The sequence below is a fragment of the Artibeus jamaicensis genome, unplaced genomic scaffold (assembly GCF_021234435.1).
Source record: "Artibeus jamaicensis isolate MK-2021 breed Jamaican fruit bat unplaced genomic scaffold, CSHL_Jam_final contig_335, whole genome shotgun sequence".
In the NCBI taxonomy this organism is placed as follows: Eukaryota; Metazoa; Chordata; class Mammalia; order Chiroptera; family Phyllostomidae; genus Artibeus; species Artibeus jamaicensis.
The window spans coordinates 2000747-2021969 of record NW_026521800.1 but is presented as its reverse complement, the minus strand read 5'-3'; the positions used below and the strand labels follow the sequence as shown (position 1 = coordinate 2021969).

The following is a 21223-nucleotide window of genomic DNA, read 5'->3' as shown; positions in this document are numbered from 1 at the left end:
TGCTTAAGCAGGTCTTGGGAGGGGCCTGAGATTCTGCATTTTTAACAAGCTCCCAGGGGATTCCATTGCTGCTGGGCCACAGACCACACTTTGAGGAGCAAGGGTGTAAACTACGGTCATGTCAACATATAAACATGATTAAAGTAGCATCAGTTTTTAAAAAAACTTCCACGGCTACTCACCTAAACATTCTTCTGACTGTATTCAAACATGATAAAAAGGTAAAAGTCATATGACTTCGCTCACATTTGGGATATAAAATTGAAACTCAGACACAGACAGCAATGTGGTGGTTTCCAGAGGGAAGAGAGTGGGGATTGCAGGGGGGGCCTAGTATATGGTGATAGAAGATGGTTAGAGTCTTTAGGTGGTGGGCACACAATGCAATGAACAGATCTAGTATTATAGAAATGTACCTCTGAAACCTATATGATCTTATTAACCAATGTCAATGTAATCAATATCAATGCAATAAATTAATTTTTAAAAGTTATACAAAGAGAGATAAGATTCAGCGATACCCCACCTCTCCAAAAAAAAAAAAAAAACTGACAGAATGTCTTGGAACTGTTACTTCCTAACCTTTGTTTTAGTGTCTAAATACAAAATTATTTTGTTCCTGCACTTGAGGTTTGCTGAGACCAGATGGCTATGGTCTGAATATGCAGCTAGGTTTTCCAAAATATCCAAGACTGCCATTATTTGCTTATATTTCAGCAAATCTCCATATTTAAACTATAAAATATGAAAGGCCCTTTATGTAAATATCTTTTTCTGTTTGTTTGAATAATATATATTTTTTTTACTTTATTGTTGTCCAATTACAGTTGTCTGCATTTTCTCCCCATCTCTGTGCCCTACCCCAGCCAAACCCACCTCCCTCCTTGGATTCCACCCTCCCCCTTGGTTTTGTCCATGTGTCCTTTATAGTAGTTCCTGAACACCCTTCCCCCCATTGTGCCCTCCCCTTCCCCTCTGGCTATTGTTAGATTGTTCTTAATTTCAATGTCTCTGGTTATATTTTGTTTGCTTTTTTCTTTTGTTGATTATGTTCCAGTTAAAGGTGAGATCATATGGTATTTGTCCCTCACTGCCTGGCTTATTTCACTCAGCATAATGCTGTCCAGATCCATCCATGCCGTTGCAAAGGGTATAAGCTTGTTCTTTCTCACTGCTGCGTAAAATTTGATTGTGTAAATGTACCAGTTTTTTGATTCACTGATTTGCTGATAGGCACTTAGGTTGCTTCCAGCTCTTGGCTGTTGTAAATTGTGCTGCTATTTACATTGGGGTGCATAGGTTCTTTTGGATTGGTGTTTTAGGGCTCTTAGGGTTCTTTTAACAAAACTATAAAATCTTAATCACATTAAAATAATCATAAATAAAAATACTTCAATGCAATATTTTAGAACATATTCTATAAAGTACCAGTAGTAATCTTACTAACTTTTAATGGTTTGTATGTCAGCATCTGTTTGTTTTTCAATTCATTAGTGCCTGCCATTCATCACCAAAATCAAAACTCCTTAGAACATGAGATTCTTGGTCCTTGCTCTACCTATACATCTTTAGTCATTTGTCAGTTTTGAATTCTCCTTCCACCAAGACAAGTTGCCTGTTCGATCACTACTAGAACTGTCTTCTTGTATAAGTCTTCTTCCTCTCCTTCTCACATCATTCTCCAGCACTATTTCAACCAGACCAAGTACTTTATGTGTATGTTCTCCTAAGCACTGGAGAAGACATTAAAAATCTTCCTATCTGCTATTCAAACCACCTTACTACAATGATATGCTATTGAGGAGGAAATCTGGTTATTGGTTTCCTCTAGCATACTTAGTTATTACATCCCTTTCTCTGATAACATAGCATTGAATTAAGCAGTAATGAACTGTTTTCATCATGTAGGACCTAAGGAAGGCAATGGGAGCCTTATCTCGCCCAACGTCAAAGTCTGGAGAAAATTTTTCTAAATGATCTTCCTTCCTTCTCATCACTTGTGATATTTTTTTAGGTTAATTCCAAAGATGATGAAGGTGTCCTTGTTGGATCCTGGGACAATATCTATGCCTATGGTGTCCCCCCATCAGCCTGGACTGGAAGCATCGACATTCTGTTGGAGTATCAGAGTTCCCAGAATCCAGTTCGTTATGGTCAGTGCTGGGTTTTTGCTGGTGTCTTTAACACATGTAAGTATCCAACTGAGTGATATCTTTTAATGTAAAAAAAAAATTTCGCTTCATGACGTTTCATCTATAACCTGGCAAAGAGCCCTAGCAATCTCTGTTGGCTCTATAGAATTTATGAGTGGCTATTCTGGGATGCAGTCAATGCATAATTAAATTGTTCTCAGCCAAATATGCTCATAGTTTCTCTTTGACTGCAGTATCTTTATAGAAAGAATGATGGATTATTTCCTACATAATCCATCATTCTATATGCAGAGAAATAGAGGGTCTCAGGGGCGAAGTAAGGATGTGGGGGAATTGGTGTGGCACTCTGTTTTCAGTGACTCCCACATTTTGGAAAGGTTAAAATTAGCCAAATTTAAATACTAGTAAGAAAAGATGTATGCTGCTTATTTGTTGTTGAGAAGTTTTACAACTATGCTTATTTGCTTATTGTTTATCACTGAAATTTTTTATAAATATATTTACTTAATTTTTACCCTAGCTATGGAAAGAATTGTGGTAGATGGTCTCATCTACTCACAATTTTTTAATCTCCATTTTAACATGGGAATCTCAATGACCATGAGCAATTAGATATCAGAAGTTAATGAACAATATTTACTCCCCAGTTTCTCTTCTGGCTTTTAATCCACTCAATGTACAATGCATAGAAGAAAGTATATGGGAACAGAATTATTCTCTTAAACCTCATGCATCATTTTTTTAATGGCATTTACCTATCTAGGCCCAATGTTATAGTTAATTCAGTGACTATTTTCTAAAATACATGTATTTCAGTGTGATCTCATCATTGGTAGTAATTTTCATTCACATGCCATTTCAACAGCCTTGAAGAAAATGATAAGCTTGAATGGGAGTGTCCTTTCTGCTTGCTCATTAATAATGAATACTCTACCTAGTTAGCATTTTTTATTCAGAAATATCAAGGAGGGGTTGGAGACTGGAAGCTAGGATGCAGACATTTTTCTAAAAATGATTATGAAGCCTATCAGTTTCCGCTCAATGTCGTAACAATCTAAGAATTACTGATCCAAGCAGGGGGAAATAATGAGTTTTTGTACCAGGTATTGTGTTTCACCACAGCCTCAAAATGAGTAAGATCATTTTCTCAGCCATCTGAGTATACCAAAGGACTAAAGGAATATATGTATATTTCCTGAGAGTAAACAAGGTCAATGAATAGTCTCCTAGAAAGTCTTGTCTCTGAAGTTCTAGCAAGAAGCCCTAGCTTCAAGACAGTAGTTCCCCTCCCTCATGGTTCGCAAGCCAAGACTGTACAAAATGGCACCCAACATAGGCAGCCACTCTTATGGAATGATTCCAGAGAAAAAAAGGGGCCTTCTGCCTCCCCATGTCCTCTTGCTGCCTGCAATTTCATTATCCCTGTGTAATTCCTTTGGGTTTAGAGTCAGATAAAATAGTGAGCACCTCCTATCCATTTATGCCTTGTATAAAAGGGTCATCAGATCTACTCCAGGCTTTGATGGTAAGCTAGGAAAAGTCAGAAGCTCAATGTGGAGAAGCACAGTGAGAATAAACCTAAAGAGGAAAGTTGAAGCGAAGGAGGTTCTTTTACCCCAGTGTCAAGCTCCACCTTACCAGACTCCAGTTTGAACTTCCAAGGCTGTTCTGTAGAAGTGGGTAGATAATATTTGGTTAAAAATGCTAAACTATTCTGAGAAAGTAAAAGGCAAGTCAAGTCATTAATCTTAAAATTGTCAGCTGAATTATTTTCAATGAGCCCTGATGTATGGCGTCCTGGGAGCCATGGAGGGCATTTGGATTAAGTTTAATCAATAGGTACATATGGCAAGAGATGCATCCTAGTAATTTATTATCTAGCAATTGAAATGAATCTGTGGTGTCACCCTCCACCACATGGCACAGAGCAAATGCCAGCCAGGAAAGCGAACCCCACTGAGGATCTGCTTTGCAAATTCTTAACTTTCTATTAGCTTGTTTTTTTATCTTATTTTATCTTCAGAAACATAACCCCCTTAGCTGCACTAAAATAATATTACTTTGATGATTGTATGATTAGCAATTAAACAATTGGAACCCTGTTCCTGGGCTTCTATTGCAGCTGGCTTCATGTGGCCCAACCGCAGTTCTGAATGATCAGGCAGCAGGGATTCTCTCTGCAGCCTGGATGCCTGACAGTAGCCCCATTCTCTAGTATGGAATATTTGGGGACAATGTGTGCCAATGAGGCTTTTCACATTAGTGTCAAAATCAAAAACATAGACCAGCCTTGAAGATTCCCCAAGTAGAAATAAACAGTTTGATTGTACAAGCTTACTTTAGCTTATTTTGCAAGGCTAACTTGACCTGGGTCATTTCTTGCTTATGCCTCTGGAAATTGTAGGTAAAGCATGAACTGCTTCGTAAGATCAATATAAGATAACCACCAACCAATTCCTTTAATTCTCAGTATATAACCAATCACTGTGAAGAATAAACAGTTACTGCCCCCTCATTATACAAGTTGCTTTATAATAATATATCCTTGAGCCTTCTTCCATCTTTGGTTTGAGCATTCCTGGTTTCTGAACTATCTTTTTGGTGTCTGCACAATAAATTCTCACTTATTACTACTTTGGTAATTCATTGGTTTTACTTCTGTTATTTAAGAATTTTTGACATTGTTAAAGAAGACAGTCCCTATAAGAAGGGATTGTGCCTTATATACTTACTAGATTTCGGTGATGTGATTAGTTGTGGTCTGTCCTTTTTTCCTGTAGTTTTGCGATGCCTGGGGATACCAGCAAGAGTTGTTACCAATTATTTCTCAGCCCATGATAACGATGCCAATTTGCAAATGGACATCTTCCTGGAAGAAGATGGGAATGTGAACTCCAAACTCACAAAGGATTCAGTGTGGTGAGTTTGATTTACAAGACATTTGCTGATCTCTAATTAAAGTGACATTACACATTTACCACAAGACAGACTTTGTCTACTATTTCTTTCTCTTCTATTTTAAGGACTGTTCAATATCATAGGTAGAAATGTCTAGTTGTCAGAGATTGTTTTTACCTAATGACAAATACTACTGAACATGAAGATTGGGCTCTTATTAATAAAGATGGGCTGTGGCTGGTGTAGCTCAGTGGATTGAGCACAAGCCTGTGAACCAAAAGATTGCAGTTCGATTCCCCATCAAGGCACATGCCTGGGTTTCAGGCCAGTTCCCAGCAGGGGCCAGTTCCCAGCAGGGGAAGCAAGAGAAGCAACCATACATTGATATTTCTCTCGCCCTCTCCTTCCCTTTCCTTCTAAAGATAAATAAATAAAATTTAAAAAATAAAGTAAAAAAACAAAGATGGAGCATTTCATTATGACAGCAACCACTGATAAAAGCCATTGTTTTAATGGCTAGAACTTATACTAGCTGTTTTTTGCCTTAGTTTATGAAAACTGTGAGTAGCAGAGATATGGAAACCTGACATTGTCTATGTTAATACTCTAAGAGTCGTGTAGCTAACATTTATTAAGCACTTACTATGTACCAGTCTCTGTGTGTGTATGATCTTCTCTAATTCTTATCAGGTGGATGGTTATTAATACCTCCATTTACAGGTAAGGAAACTGAGGCCCAGAGAGGTTAAAGTAAGTTACTCAAGGACATATACCTGATAAGCTGAGAATGAAAAACAACTGACTTTTAACTACAACCCACTTTTGCCTTTGCCGTATAGGACTGATATTTGAGCATAACAATGTGGTTTTCCTTAACCTGTGACCTCATCACTTATTCAGAGATAGAAATAAGGGTAAAGGTGATGCTGTTGCCAAACAACAGTCACAGTGTTCTTCCACTGACCTGAAGAGCTACACCACGAGCTGGCTACAGGGAGTTGAAGATTCCAAAGGAATTCCTTTTGTACATGGCACTCACACAGTCTAAAACAAAATTTTAAAAAAGAGGGGAAAATCCTGAGTCCAAATGTAAAGGACATTTATGAGGGCCTTTATGGGAGGAAATTGCCAGGCACTGAACTAGGTGGAATTTCTAACCTAAAAATGTGTACCCCTCCACCATTGTTTTTTAAAATAAATAATAAAGCTAAAACATTCACAGTTGTAAAAGCATCCAGATGGGGACAGTAGGAAGTTATAAGCTCATTTTAAGAGATATTAAGAGTTAGAAGTGCCTTAACTCCCCCATGCTACAGGAATGGATCACAGTTGTAGGAGTAGTATTAACTCACTAGTACCAGTAAACACTCTTTTGAGAATGTTGGAAGAAGGAAATCACTGAACTAGTAGCAAAGCACTACTATGAATAAAAAATAGTGCAGTTCATTTGCAGGGAATGAGCTGAGCAATGGTAAGCTAGAGAGTATAGGCAAGACAAAACTTCACCTCTGTAAGCTGAACAGCAATTTAAAGCACCATTTAATAGCAGTATCCACCCTTAGAAGAGCATTATAGAAGCCCTGCGTGTACATTAAATGACAAAAACAGACCCAAATAGCTAACCCAAAAGCCTGGTATGACAATCAAAATTGGCAAAATGAGAATTATTTGGCTTTCTGCACTGTGTACTTCTTCCTTACAGACACACACAATGCCTTTGTAGTCAACTGTAGTCAGTTCAAAATTATTCTTCCCGATTTCTTGATCCAAATGCTTCCCATCATAAATTCCCAGGAAGCACCCCAACATAAAACCCACGAGGCCATAAACAAAATTGTGAAGCTGATAGATGTTATTCTTGGTAACCCTTTCATCTTTCTGCTCCAAATTCCTTACTTTGTTCCTGCCACCCTTTGTTCCTTAGCCTTCCCCGAATATCCCATTACCCTGGGACTATATTCCCTGGTCTGGGGCCCTCATTCATACTCCACAGTCAGACTGCCCTAGGCTCCACTTCTTTCACCTCACTTGGTGCAGGCATAGCAGGTTTCTAATATATTGTGTAATCACTGACTGTCTGACTAACTGAATGGCTGATATTAACCCAACTCAAGGGACACCAGACTATGGACCACAGAGAATAAAGGGCTCAGTCTGGTCTGTATCCAAGGCCTGATTTTGCCATGGACCAGCTACGTGACCTTGGGTAAGGCACAACCTCCCTGTGCCTCTCTTTCCTCCTTTAAAGACAACAAAATTTTCTAGTTTACTCAGCACAAAGATAAGCATAACAGGTGCCTCATGAATATTAGCTGTTATTATTGCCTTCATTATTGGTCAAACAGCTGGAATTTCTTAGAGGCAATATGTCGCTATCAACCCAACCAGGCACATAGAAGCAGTCAGAAAAAAAAAAGGGGGTGGCCAGTGTACTAAGATGACTGTGCTATTTCTGTTACTTTGGGGTATTTTTAAAACAAAACCGGAAATGTATGCCTCCCCAATGCAAAAACTCTAGTGGACCCTAGAAGCTACACATGTTCCAGCAGAACAAAAGTTTTCCTAAGCCCTCCCTTGACTGAAAGGGCTGGTATGGGCTGCCTTTGACATATTAACCAGCACAGGATCAACACAAACACATCCTCCTGACAAGCTCTGTGCTGGGGAGTTGCTTGTCATGTGACCTTGAGAAAATGGCCTTACCTCTCTGGGCTTCAGTTTCCTAGCAGTAGAGTGAGGGTAATCTTGATAGCAACCATTTCCTGATGTGACAAATGAGGTGATCCAGGCAAAGCACTTACCACAGTGTTGGGCCCAGAAGGGCCCAATCAGGGCCTGCCAATGAGATTAGAAACAGGGGCTACCTGAGATGCTGGGAGGGCACTGGCAGCAGGTAGAAATGGAAGAAGACTGATAGAGGCCAAGGTGAATGCAGGGAAGATTTGGTGGGCACTGGTTGACCCCAGAGAGGCCAGGGCAGCGTGGCTGGCAATGCATGGCCTAGTGAATTTTCTTGCAGGGGGTCAAGGGAGCAATTGGCCTCATCCAAGCCCCAGACTCACTTTCCTCCATAGGCTCCAGTAAAACAGACTTACCCCAACTTCCTCTCAGTTTGTAGGTGGTTCCTGCTCTCCTCCCCCTGCTGCTTTCCTTTCTTTTCAAAGGAAACCATGATAAATATTTCCTGGCTTCTTTCTCTTGTGCCTCCACCATCTCTTTACTGAGATCCCAATGGTACAAATTTTGTGGTGAATTAATTTACCTGATTGGGTCTCAAAGCCCAGGTGTCTTTTTCCCCATGACTCAGCCAGGTCCAGCAAGCCCAAAGTAGAAATAAGCCAGTTCAAGGTTTAGAGGAGACCACAAGGGTGAATGTGAGGGTGTGTCATGCTCAATACACCCCTAAGCCAAGAGAAGCGAGGTTTGGACTTGCTCCCATGTTCTGACTCTTATCCCTTCATCAACCATCATGATGGCTGCACTGCTTATTCACCTCCTTTCTGGTTTGGCACCTTAGGTCCCTGCATGATGGGTTTCCATCTGAGCATGCCTCGCCTGACAGGGGGGCAGAAATTTTGCACAGAGGGGACACGGTGTTGATGCCCACAGAGGGAAGCGTCAGCTTCTTAGCAATTTGGAAGAGGGAGGGGCTGAGGAACCTTAAATAGACACAGCTGGGCAGAGTAATTGAACCTCAGGGTAGCAAATGAAATTCCGAGTGGACTGACGCGAGGTAACATATCCTGGAAGGAATAATTTAAGCTGCCTGTCCCCAGTGTGCTGATGGGTTTTGAATTATGCGTAACCTCTGAGGAAAGGCATCTATGAATCACTGTGGACACTTTAATGAAGATGCTTGTGCTACGTCGAGCTGCCATTCACAGTGAACATGAATATGAGGACTCACTGAGGAGGGAACTACAGGCTCAGTCTGATGGGCGGGGGAGTAGTCTTTGGCCTCACCTTGAAATATCTCAGTTTTAATAGAGATCTTGTGAATTTCAAAAAGAAAAAGAAAGAAAGAAAGGAAGAAAGGAAGAAAGGAAAGAAAGAAAGAAAGAAAGAAAGGAGAAAGTTCAGTTTAGTCACCTCTTTATATGATCACAAAGAAAAGAGAAACAATTTTAAAAGAAAGGCAGATAGTGGCACTTTTTATGGTTGTGAAAGGCATTTCATTAAAAGGCTTCTCTCCTAAATGAAAGTGTTATCCTGGGTGCTTTTGCTGGAGAGGACATAGTCAGATTTTATCATTCTGGGTGAAAGAACTATGCCCACCTCTTGGCTTGCTCCACCAGAATGCTGCCCCCACAGTGGGGATCAATGTCTGATCTAACTTATTTTTGTTTATTTTGCCAGCATGTAACAGGGTACAGAGAATAGAATAAGAATTTAACAAATGAAATTAGTTGAAAATTTGTAAATGCTCATTTAACTGAATAAATGTCATGTAATACATTCAACAAACACTACCATGCACTAATATGTGAGTGAAATTAATAAGATCTCTGCCCATGAGGAGCTCCATCCAGTATTTGTGGGTGACATGAGCACGTATAGAGCACTCCACAAAAACACGTCAGGTGGGCTGTAATGTGAGTCAGAAGTCATGGAGATGAGGGGAAGGGGCTTCAGTCCTAAGCCCTGGGGAGCAAGGAGAGAGGCCGTTCTCATGCTGAGATGAGACAACCGAAGATCAGTGTTTCAAAGACTAGTCAGGAAGGAACGGAGTTTTATACAGAGTTATCCTGTATTATTGTGACTGCAGTTGTATGAATACTGAAACTCACTGTAACACTCGTGACTCAATTCCTTGCCTTTCCCTCCTGTGCAACATCAAGAAAACCTAGCTCTTTGTCTGCCTTCCTGAAGGGCAGATGCCTCCAGGCCTGCATTCACCAGGAGTCCATGGAGTTAATATGGTTCAGGGGTGGAGATGGGTGGCTGTTACCCATCTATCACCACTTCTGCTTGTCACTCCTCTAGGTGCTGTCCAATTTAGCTTTTGATTCCTTTGAGATAAACCCTCCCCTCCCCCGCTTTGTTTGAGAGGGTCCAGTAGTCAACAGTGTTTCAGATTCCCTCTTGGAGCCAACAGTTTTCCAGACTCTGACTCCTTTTTGTCCAGCTTCTAGGCCCTTCCTCATGTAACCCTTTCCATGCTGCACATGTTGCAGAGAAAGTTGGTTCACCTCCGGACAGTGGAGTTCCAAGTGGGGTTCGGGAAAGTATGTGCTAGTTATGCCCTCAGGACATGAGGAGAAGGGAGCTGAGCATGTGTTTACACCAACACCTGTAAGCTGACCAGTCTGCTTCTCAAAGTCCAGCTGATGGGCCACTTGTAGATGTAGAAAATAGCTTAACTCAGTTAAGCTGAGTTTTAAATGTCTTAAATGATATTAATGATAATTGTAAAAATAGTGAATGCTAAAACAATTAACAAGAGTCTTTATTTCCTTTATTGCCTCTTCATTCACTATTAAATAGGTTTAATTAAACAGACTTAAGTTTAATCTTTTAAAATAATTGTGAACTAGCAAATTTGTATTTATCAGTTTCATCCCAAAGTTTCAACTAATCTAAAAATTAGTTGATGATCCAAGTTGAAAGAAATCACACTTTTATTTTTATTTTCCTCGGGGTTTCATGGAAAAACACTGAATAAGTCAAACTATTCTTGTAATTTTTCCCTTTCTTTCTCTCTCCATGGTACAAAGCAATGTGATTGACTCTGCCACAGATTAGCTGGGTGACTTTGGGCAAGTGGCTTGCCCAACTTGATGGGCAAGCAACTTGATGTTGCTTGATGTCTCTGGGCCTTAATTTTCTCAGATATAAATGTATAAATGTGTGAGTTTGGTTTTAATGAGCTTTAGCATCATTTCCAGTTCTATAGGACCCTAGTTATTTATGTTTTAAATTATTTTTAAATACTGCTCTTCCCACCAATATTCAGCACATTCTGCCACTTTGTGTAAAGACCTCTTATCTGCACAGGGCTGGGCTATGATCTGCTTACTCACATTTTGCTGCTGCTTTGCAGATTGGCTTCACATCAGCTCCCCAGTAAGAAAAAGCAAAACAAAACTAAAACTAAACACACCACAGAAAATGTCTGTAATTATTGGCTGGCCTCAATGCATCTGGTTTTTTGAAAGAAGGGGAAAGGACTAGTCAAAGAACGTGTATGAATGACCCATGGAAGCAGAAAACTGTACTTGAACAACAATTAAAATTAAAAATTAAAAAATGACCCATGGACATAGATGACAGTGTGGGAATTGACCGTGGGAGCAAGGGGTGGAAAGGGCAGAGGAGGGCAAAGGGGGAACAATTGGGACCACTGTAATAGAATAATGAAAAAATGATCAAAAAAGAAAGAAAGAAAAGAAAAAAGTCCCAACTTTCTTTAATACTTTTTAGAAAGAGTATAGCTGCTGTTTGTTTTGTTTTTTTCACTCCGAATGCAAACATTTCTGTGCTGCAATGTACTGAATCTGTAAACAGAGCTCTTTCAAAGCAAGTTTCAGAACAGAAATTAAGTAAGTTTCACACCTGTGAGTCAGTCCTGGGTTTAACACAGCCACCAATTCTAATTCTCATTGCAGTACTTGGGATGGTGGTTTGCACATAGTGTGTTTTTGAGATTTAAACAAATTCACCTGTATATTACTTGACATACTCAGTGTGTTCCAACAAGTTGAACTTTCATATTATTCTACTATCTTAAGTTTTGATGGCTGTGTGGAAATAATTATCTAAAAATGAATCAAAAATTTTTAAAGTAGGGAAAAATTCTATATACAGACCAAACTACTTCAAGATACTTAAGGGTTCATAAAATTATCCCACAATGCATGCAAATTACCAATTCTAAACAGCTACCAAACATATTTTCTTTTAATTTTAAAATCTTTTAAAATTGATTTTAGAAAGGAAGAGGAAGGGAGAAAAAGAATATTATCTTCAAATCTTGTTAACCACGTTACTGTCAGCCAGATTGTTTTTGACAAAATCACCTGGAGCAAAATGAAAACAGCTGTCATTAGAAAACTAAGAATATACCCTGTGAGCCCACAGCAGCCTCTTGAAGATAGGATTGACAGGCATTATCACCCTCAACAAATCAAAATAGCTCATGATCTAAAATGAGTTTATTTCTAACTGGATCCTGATCTAAGTGGGTGACATGTACTAGTTCATCAGGTCCTTTTAACAACCTGTTAAGGTACTTACTGTTACTGTCTCCATTATGGAAGAAGAAATTGAGGCACAGGAACATAACCCTGGTAGCAGCCAGAAAGTGGCAGAACCTAAATTAAAAACCCAAGATGGCTCACCCTAGAGCATATTTTTTAAAAAATTAACATCAGTAGTTATAAAATTGTGTTGTTTTTATTTTTTATTTTATTTTAATTGTTGTTCAAGTACAGTTTTCTGTCTTTTACTCCCATCCCAGCCCACCCACCCAGCCCTCCCCACCTCTATCCCATTTCTACCCCACCCTAGTTTTTGTCCTTGTGTCCTTTATACTTGTTCCTGTAAATCCTTCCCCTTTCCCTTGAAATTCCCCTGAAATTCCTCCCTTCTCCCTTTTGGTCACTGTCAGCCTGTTCTCTATTCCAGTGTCTTTGGTTATATTTTCATTCTTTGTTTGTTTTATTGTTTAGGTTCTTTGTTAAAGCTGAGATCTTATGATATTTGTCCCTCACCACCTGGCTTATTTAGCCTAGCATAATGCTCTCCAGTTCCATCCATGCTGTTGCAAAGGGTAGGAGCTCCTTGTTTCTTTCTGCTGCATAGAATTCCATTGTGTATATGTACCAGAGTTTTTTGATCCATTCATTTATTGATGGGCACCTAGGTTGCTTCCAGCACTTGCCTATTGTAGATTGTGCTGCTATGAACATTGGGGTGCATAGGTTTTTTTGGATTGGTGTTTCAGGGTTCTTAGGATATAATCCTAGCAGTGGAATTTCCAGGTCAAAAGGCAGATCATTTTCAGTTTTCTGAGAAAATTCCATACTGTTTTCCATAGTGGTTGTACCAGTCTACAGTCCCACCAACAGTGCACTAAGGACCCCTTTTCCCCACAACCTCTCCAACATTTGTTTTTGTTGCTTTGTTTATGATAGCCATTCTGACTGGCATGAAGTGGTATCTCATTGTGGTTTTAATTTGCATCTCTCTGATAGCTAGTGATATTGAACATCTTTTCATGTGTCTCTGGATCCTCTGTATGTCCTCCTTGGAGAAGTGTCCATTAAAGTCCTTTGCCCACTTTTTAATCAGGTTACTTGTCTTCTTAGAGTGGAGCCATGTAAATTCTTTGTATATTTTGGAGATTAAACCCTTGTCTGAGGTGTCATTGGCAATTCTGTTTTCCCATACTGTTGGTTCTCTTTTTATTTTAATACTGTTTTCTTTAGCCATGCAGAAGCTTTTAATTTTGATGAGATCCCATTTGTTTATTCTTTCTTTTATGTCCCTTGCTCCAGGGGACATATCAGTAAAAATGTTGCTGCATGAAATATCTGAGATTTTCATGCCTATGTTCTCCTCTAGGACTTTAATGGTGTCACGGTTTATGTTTAAATCTTTTATCCACCTTGAATTAATTTTGGTGTATGGTGTAAGTTGGTGCTTGAGTTTCATTTTTTTGCACAAAGCTATCCAGTTCTCCCGACAGCATTTGTTGAAGAGGCTATTATTACTCCATTTTATGTTGCTGCCCCCTTTGTGAAATATTAATTGACCATAGAGACTTGGGTTTATTTCTGGGCTCTCTGTTCTGTTCCATGGGTCTATGTGCCTGTTCTTATGCCAGTACCAGGCTGTTTTGATTACAGTGCCCTTGTAATACAGTTTGGTATTAGGTATTGTGATCCCTCCTACTTTACTCTTCTTTCTCAAAATTGCAGCAGCTATTTGAGGTCATTTATGGTTCCATATAAATTTTTGAAGTGTTTGTTCTATGTCTGTGAAATATGCTGTTGAGACTTTAATAGGTATTGTATTGAATCTGTAAATTTCTTTGTGTAGTATGGACATTTTGATGATGTTAATTCTTCCAATCCATGAACACGGTATATGTTTCCATTTGTGTGTGTCTTTCTTGATTTGTTTTTTCAGTGTTGCGTAGTTTTCTGAATACAGGTCTTTTACCTCTGGTTAGGTTTATTCCTAAGTATTTTATTTTTCTTTTTGCTATAGAAAATGGGATCTTTTTCTTGATTGCTGCTCCTGCTGTTTTATTGTTGGTATACTAAAATGCCTTTGACTTCTGGATATTGACTGTATCCCACTGTTTAGCCAAATTCATTTATTAGGTCAAGCAGTTTTTTGGCTGAGTCTATAGAATTTACTGCATACACTATCATGTCATCTGCAAACAGTGACAGTTTGGTTTCCTCCTTTCTGATTTGGATGCCTTTTATTTCCTTTTCTTGTCTGGTCACTGTGGCTAAAAATTCCAATATTATATTGAATAGAAGTGGTGAAAGTGGACAACCTTGTCTTGTTCCTGATCTTAGTGGAAAAGCTTTTAGTTTTTGCCCGTTGGGTATGATGTTGACTGTAGGTCTCTTATATATGGCCTTTATTATGTTGAGAAATGCTCCTTCTATTCCCACTTTGCTGAGTGTTTTTATCATAAATGGATGTTGTACCTAATCAAAAGCTTTTTCCGCGTTTGTTGATATGATCATGTGGTTTTCGTCTATGCTTTTGTTTATGTGATGTATTACATTTACTGATTTGCAAATATTGAACCATCCTTGCTTCCCTGGGATGAATCCCAGATGGTCATGGTGTATGATCTTCCTAATGTATTGTTGGATGCAGTTTGCCAATATTTGTTGAGGATTTTAGCATCTATGTTCATCGGCAATATTGGCCCGAAGTTTTCATTCTTTGTTGTGTCTCTATCTGGTTTTGGGTTTAGGATAATGCTGGCTTTATAAAAAGAGTTTGGGAGTCTTCCATGTTCTTTAATTTTTTGGAATAATCTGTGAAGAATAGGGGTTAGCTCTTTCTTAAATGCTTTATAGAAATTTCCTGTGAAATGGTCTTGTGCAGGGCTTTTGTGTGTTGGGAGTTTTTTTGTTACTTCTTCAATTTCATCTGCTGTTATTGGTCTGTTCATGCTTTCTGCTTCTTTTCATTGAGTTTTGGAAGACTGTATTTTTCTAGAAATGTGTCCCTTTCACCTAGGTTTTCAAATTTCTTGGCATGCAGTTCTTCATAGTAATATCTTTGTATTTTGTGGTATGGGTTGTAATCTCTCCTCTTTCATTTCTCATTGTGTTTATTTTCATCCTCTTCCTCTTTTTTTTTTTTTTTGATGAGCCTACTTAATGGCTTGTCAATTTTGTTTATCTTTTCAAAGAACCAGCTCCTGGATTCATTGATCCTTAGAGTTGTGCTTTTAGTCTCTATGTCATTGAATTCTGCTCTGATTTTGGTTATTTCTCTCCTCTACTTGCTCTGGGCTGTCTTTGCTGTTATTCCTTGAGTTCTTGTAGACATAGAGTTAGGTTGTTTTAAATGTTTCTATCTTTTTTAGGTAGGCCGTTATCACTATGAACTTCCCTATCAGGACTGCCTTCACTGTGTCCCATAAGTTTTGGATTGTCATGTGTTCATTTTTGTTTGTCTACAGAGACCTTTTGATTTCTTCCCTAATTTCATTCTTGACCCATTCATTGTTTAATAACATGCTCTTCAATCTCCATGATTTTGAGTGTTTTTGTTTTTTTCCCTTGGTGTTGGTTTCTAGTTTCAGTCCCTTGTGATGGGAGAAAATGTTTGGTGTGATTTCAGTTTTCTTAAATTTGTTGAGGCTTGTTTTGTGTTCTATCATGTGGTCTATCTTTGAAAATGTTCCATGGGCATTTGAAAAGAATGAGTATTTAGCTTCTTTGTGATAAAGGGCTCTATATAAAGAGCCCTTTCATCTAGGGCATTGTTCAATGCCACAATATCTTTGTTGATATTTTGTTTGGAAGATCTGTCCATATTTGACAGTGGGGTGTTAAAATCCCCTACTATAATTGTGTTGCTGTCAATATCTTTTCTGAAGTTTTCTAAGATTTTCTTTATGTATTTGGGTGCTCCTATATTGGGTACATATATATTTACAATGTTAATGTCTTCTTGGTGGATTCTTCCCTTGAGTGTTATGAAGTGACCTTCTGGGTTTCTCTTTATGGCCCTTTTTTTGAAGTCTATTTTATCTGAGATGAGTATCGCTACCCCAGCTTTTTTTCCCTGTCCATTTGCTTGGAAAATTTGTTTCCAGCCCTTCATTTTCAGTCTGTGTAGGTCTTTTGTCTTGAGGTGGTTCTCTTGTATGTAGCATATGTGTGGATTATGCTTTCTTATCCATTCAGCTATTTTATGTCTTCATTGGAGCATTTAATCCACGTATGTTTAAGGTTATTATTGATAGGAACTTATTCATTGCCATTTTTGTACCTATGTTCCTCTCTCTCTTTTCCTTTCTTGCCTTAAAGCAGGCTCTTAAACATCTCTTGCAGAGCTGGTTTGGTGGAGGTGTATTGTTTTAGACTTCTTTTGTCTAGGAAGCTTCTTATCTGACCTTCTATCTGGATTGAAAGCCTTGCTAGGTTAAGTAGCCTTGGTTGCAGGCCTCTGGTTCTCATTACTTAGAATATTTCTTGCCATTCTCTTCTGGCTTGGAGCTTTTCCATGGAGAAGTCAGCTGTTAACCTTATTGGGGCTCCCTTGTATGTTACCTCCTGTTTCTCCCTTGCTGCCTTTAAAATTCTTTCTTTGTCTTGGAATTTTGCCATTTTAATTATGATGTGTCTTAAGTCGGGCCTCTTTGGGTTCCTCTTGATTGGGACTCTCTGTGTTTCCTGGATTTGTGTGACTTTTTTATCTTATCAAATTAGATAAGTTTTCCATCATTACTTTTTCAAATAGGTTTTCTATCCCTTTTTCTTCTTCTTCTTCTGGTATCCCTATTATACAGATATTATTACATTTCATATTGTCTTATATTTCTCTTAATTCCTCTTCATTCTTTCTGATCTTCTTTTCCTTTTCTTGCTCTTTCTGGGTGTTTTTTTCTACTTTGTCCTCCAACTCACTGATCCAATCTTCTGCTTCATTGATCCTGCTTTTGTTTCCTTCTGCTATGTTCTTCAGTTCAGACATTATATTCTTAATTTCCTCTTGGCCCTTGTTGATAGTTTCTATTTTCTTTTTCATGTTGATATAGTTTGCAGTGAGTTCATTGTAGTTTCCCTGTAGTTTCTGGAAATTCACAGTGAGTTTATTGAGCTTTCTGGTAACCATTGCTTTGAACTCAATATCTAATAGTTCAGTTGCCTCTATTTCATCTAGCATTTTTTCTGAGGCTTTCGTCTTTCCTTTCAGTTGGGGATTGTTTCTTTGTCTTCCCACTGTTTGTGAGACTCTTCTTGTTAGACTCAGCTTCTTAAATTGATCTGTTCTGGTTCCCTGAGTTTATGGTGTGGACTTCTGCGGTAGAATACCTGTGAGATTCAGTGGTGCAATCTCCTTTGTGCATCCTCATGTTCAAAGCTTCCACCTACTGTTTTTTGTGATCAATTGGAGGGGTAAGGCAAATGGTTTTAGACAGCAAGAGAGTATTCTGTGATATTTACAGTAGCAGCCTGTAGAGAAGATATGGGAGATCCTTTGGCTATGTATAGTGTTAATAGTGATATTCCACCCAACTAGCCACTTTTAAGAAAGGATGGAAAGAAAATAAGACTCTTTTTGGGGAGGGAAGGCTTTTGAGTTGTATCTAGAAAGCAGTAAGCTTGTGGGAGGTCAGATTCTGAGGTAAGGTGAGAGTAAAGGATAGTAAATAGGTGTAGTGTGTGAGAGAATAGAGTTAACCACTACAGTAATAGAGATTAGGAAACCGTGAAGTGAGCTAAGATCTGGGAGGAGTGTTGTGTAGTATTTACAACTGTATGGAACAGCTATTATTTACAATAATATTAAAGCAACAGTCATATGACAGAATCTAGGTGATTTAGATAACAAGAATAGGGAGTATAGGACCTTGAGTAGCATGCTATTGGAACACAAGTGAAGTGGATGTCAGTAAATTAGCAGTACACTATGAAAGAGAAAACAGGGGAAACCTGTCAAATGATGCAACATAACCAGCCAAGCAAAGAAGACTAAGCAGGAAGAAGAGGAATACAAAAATACTATTAAAATAAAAGATGTAAGAATAATGAAAAATAATAGTACAAATGTGCAATAACTTGCAGGTTCTCTGTAATAGCAAAGTGAAATTTATCTCACTATCTCAGCTGTTGGGATGCCCCCTCTTTGGGTCCAACTCTGGTATTTTCACAGCTCCAGGGTTTTTTGTCTCATTTGTGGGTATTAAAAAAAAAAAGCAGAAGAAGGAAGGAAAAAAGATAACATTGGAAAGAAAGGAAGAAAGAATAAAAGAAAGAAGGAGAGACAGGAAAAAGGAATTGAGAGATAAAAAAATAATAAAAATTTAAAAATAAAAAATTACTTAAAAAAGAAGAAGAAGAAGCCTCTGGCTGGTTTCAAACTGGCCCCACTTGTTTTTCTGGTCTTGCTGGCTGCAGCAGGCTGAGGGGCTTTTCTCCCTTTCCCATAGTGCTCAGTCAGCCTCACAGGTACTGTCCCCAGAACTATCATGGTTCCTCTTCATACAGCTTTGTGTGGGGGCTCCAGGCCTCCTGTTGAGCACACACTCTCCTCAGGTCTACAGTTGTGTCTTCCACAAGGCACACTCTCCCCAAATTGCTGGCACGATCTCGCAGGTGAGCACAGCCACCTCAAGGTTGGGGCATGCAGTCTTCCTAGGGCTATGCATGGGTGCTCACAGCCCCTGTGTGTTTGCCACTTAGTTCTGATTCCCCTTTCTGTGACTTTAAGCAACCAAGTCTCTCCCAATGTTGCTCAAACCCTGTTTGGCCAAAGAGAGAGCAGTTGACCCAGCTCTCTCCCAAGAACCCTGTGGTGGGTGCTGGGCATGGGACTGCAGCCACCCCTGTCCCTGCTCTGATCCCTGGGCCCTTATTGTCTTGAAGCACTCTCTTTACCATCTCGTTTTTCAATGTCCACTCCAATTTTTGATCTCCTATTTTCATATATGCTATAGTACTGGTGGCTCTTTGCTCTGTTCCTCCCTAGATCAGCTCGGTTTTTCCACCCCAAGTGTAAGGGGAACATCTTCCTCCATGTTGATGTTTTTATAATATAGAAAGATGTAATCTTTATTACATTAACAGCAAAAAGACAGGGGGAATGGAACAAAAATTTTGTTATTGAAATTATATTCCTATTAGTAAATCTGAGCTATATTGTTTTAAGTTATGATATTAATGGTAATCCCAAAGGAAAGTACTAAGAATAAAACTGAAAAAAACTTGTAGTAAGAAGAAACAGAAAAAAAAATTAAATGACACACTAGAAAATATTTTTCCCCAAAATAAAGAATAGAGGAACAGAGGAAGAAAAAAGACATAATAAAAAAGTGTCAGATGTAAATCCTGTTTATCAGTAATTATATTAAATGTTAATGGATTCAACTTTAAGATTTGTTTTATGGTAAAATGTATCATCTATTCTGAAAAATGTTCCATTTGCACTTGAGAACATTGTGTATTTTTCTGTTGTTGGGTAGCGTGTTCTATGGATGTCCATTATGTTTATTTGGTGTATTATAGTCTTCTGTTTCCTTGTTAACTTTCTACCTATTTGTTCCATCCATATTGAAAGTATAGCATTAAAGTCTCAAACTTGTATTTGTGGAACAGTTTTTATTTGTTTGTTGGTTTGTTTGAGGTATAATTGACATATTATTGTGTTAGTTTAAAGTCTATAACATAATGATTCAATAATAGTATTTATATATATTACAAATGATCACCACAATTAGTCTAGTTAATATCCATCAAGAGACATAAAATATTTTGTGTGTGATGAGGACTTTTAAGATCTACTCTTTTAGCAAGTTTTAAATATGCAGTACCACCTTACTGACCATAGTTACCATGCTGTAGTTACAAACCCATGACATTTATTTTGTAACTGGAAGTTTGTACCTTTTGACTCCCTTCATCCATTTCATCCAACCAATACAACCTACCTCTGTTTAAATTGTTAAATTATCTATGTTTCTCATCAGTTTTCTTAGTTTTGCCTTCATGTATGTTGGGACTCTTTTATTAGATGCAGATATGTTAACTATTGTTACGTCTTCCTGATAGCATTATCCTTTTATTATTAAAAATGTTCTTCTTTGTCTCTACTAACAATATTTGTCATAAACTCTATTTTTCCTAATATAAATATAGCCACTCTAGCGATCTTTTGGCTACTATTTACATGGTATATTTTTTCATCTTTTTACTTTCAACCTATGTGCATCTTTGAGTATAAAATGTATCTCTTATATACAGTATATATTGATAGTTAAATCACTTTTTGTTATCTATTTTGCCAACCTCTATCTTTTGATTGGAGTATTTATTTTATTAACATTCAGTGTGATTACTGATAAATAGGACTTACATCTGCCATTTTGCTATTTTCTTTTTATATATTCTATCTTTCTTCTTCTGTTTCTCCATTTCTTTCTAATATTATGTAATATATATTTTAGTATACAATTTTAATATATTTTTTGTTTCTTTTTACTATATGTTTTTCAGTTTTTTCTCAGTGGTTTTCCTGAGGATTGCAATTAACATAAAAATTTACAACAATCGGGTTCAGATTAATACCAACTTAATTTCCACAGCATATAATAACTTTGTTCCATTTCCCCCTCCCTTTGAGGTATTGTTGCAATACAGATTATATATTTCTACATTATAAGCCCATTGATACAATTTTATAATTATTGTTTTATGAAGTTTTGTTAAAAATCAGAGACAATTACAAACAAATATACACTTATACTACATTCCATATTACTCTATGTAGTTACCTTTATTTCTTCTTTTGAAGGACAGTATTACAAGATATACAATTCTTGGTTAACAATTTTCTTTCAGCCTTTTGAATACATCATATCACTGGTTTCTAGCTTTTATGTTTTCTGATAAAAAGTTACTTTTAATACTACTGATATCCTTTTGTACATAGTCAATTACTTTTCTCATGCCATCTTCAAGATTGTTTTT

General features: G+C 37.9%; 1 protein-coding gene across 1 annotated transcript in view; it reads left to right on the top strand.

The window, feature by feature from the left end:
- The window catches only part of F13A1 (coagulation factor XIII A chain), a 187340-nt gene that overhangs the window by 101080 nt on the left and 65037 nt on the right, over nucleotides 1–21223 (top strand). Inside the window, exons 8-9 of the mRNA XM_053664120.1 lie at nucleotides 2015–2189; nucleotides 4934–5072. Coding sequence (XP_053520095.1) covers nucleotides 2015–2189; nucleotides 4934–5072 — 314 coding nt within the window. The remainder of the gene's footprint in view (nucleotides 1–2014; nucleotides 2190–4933; nucleotides 5073–21223) is intronic.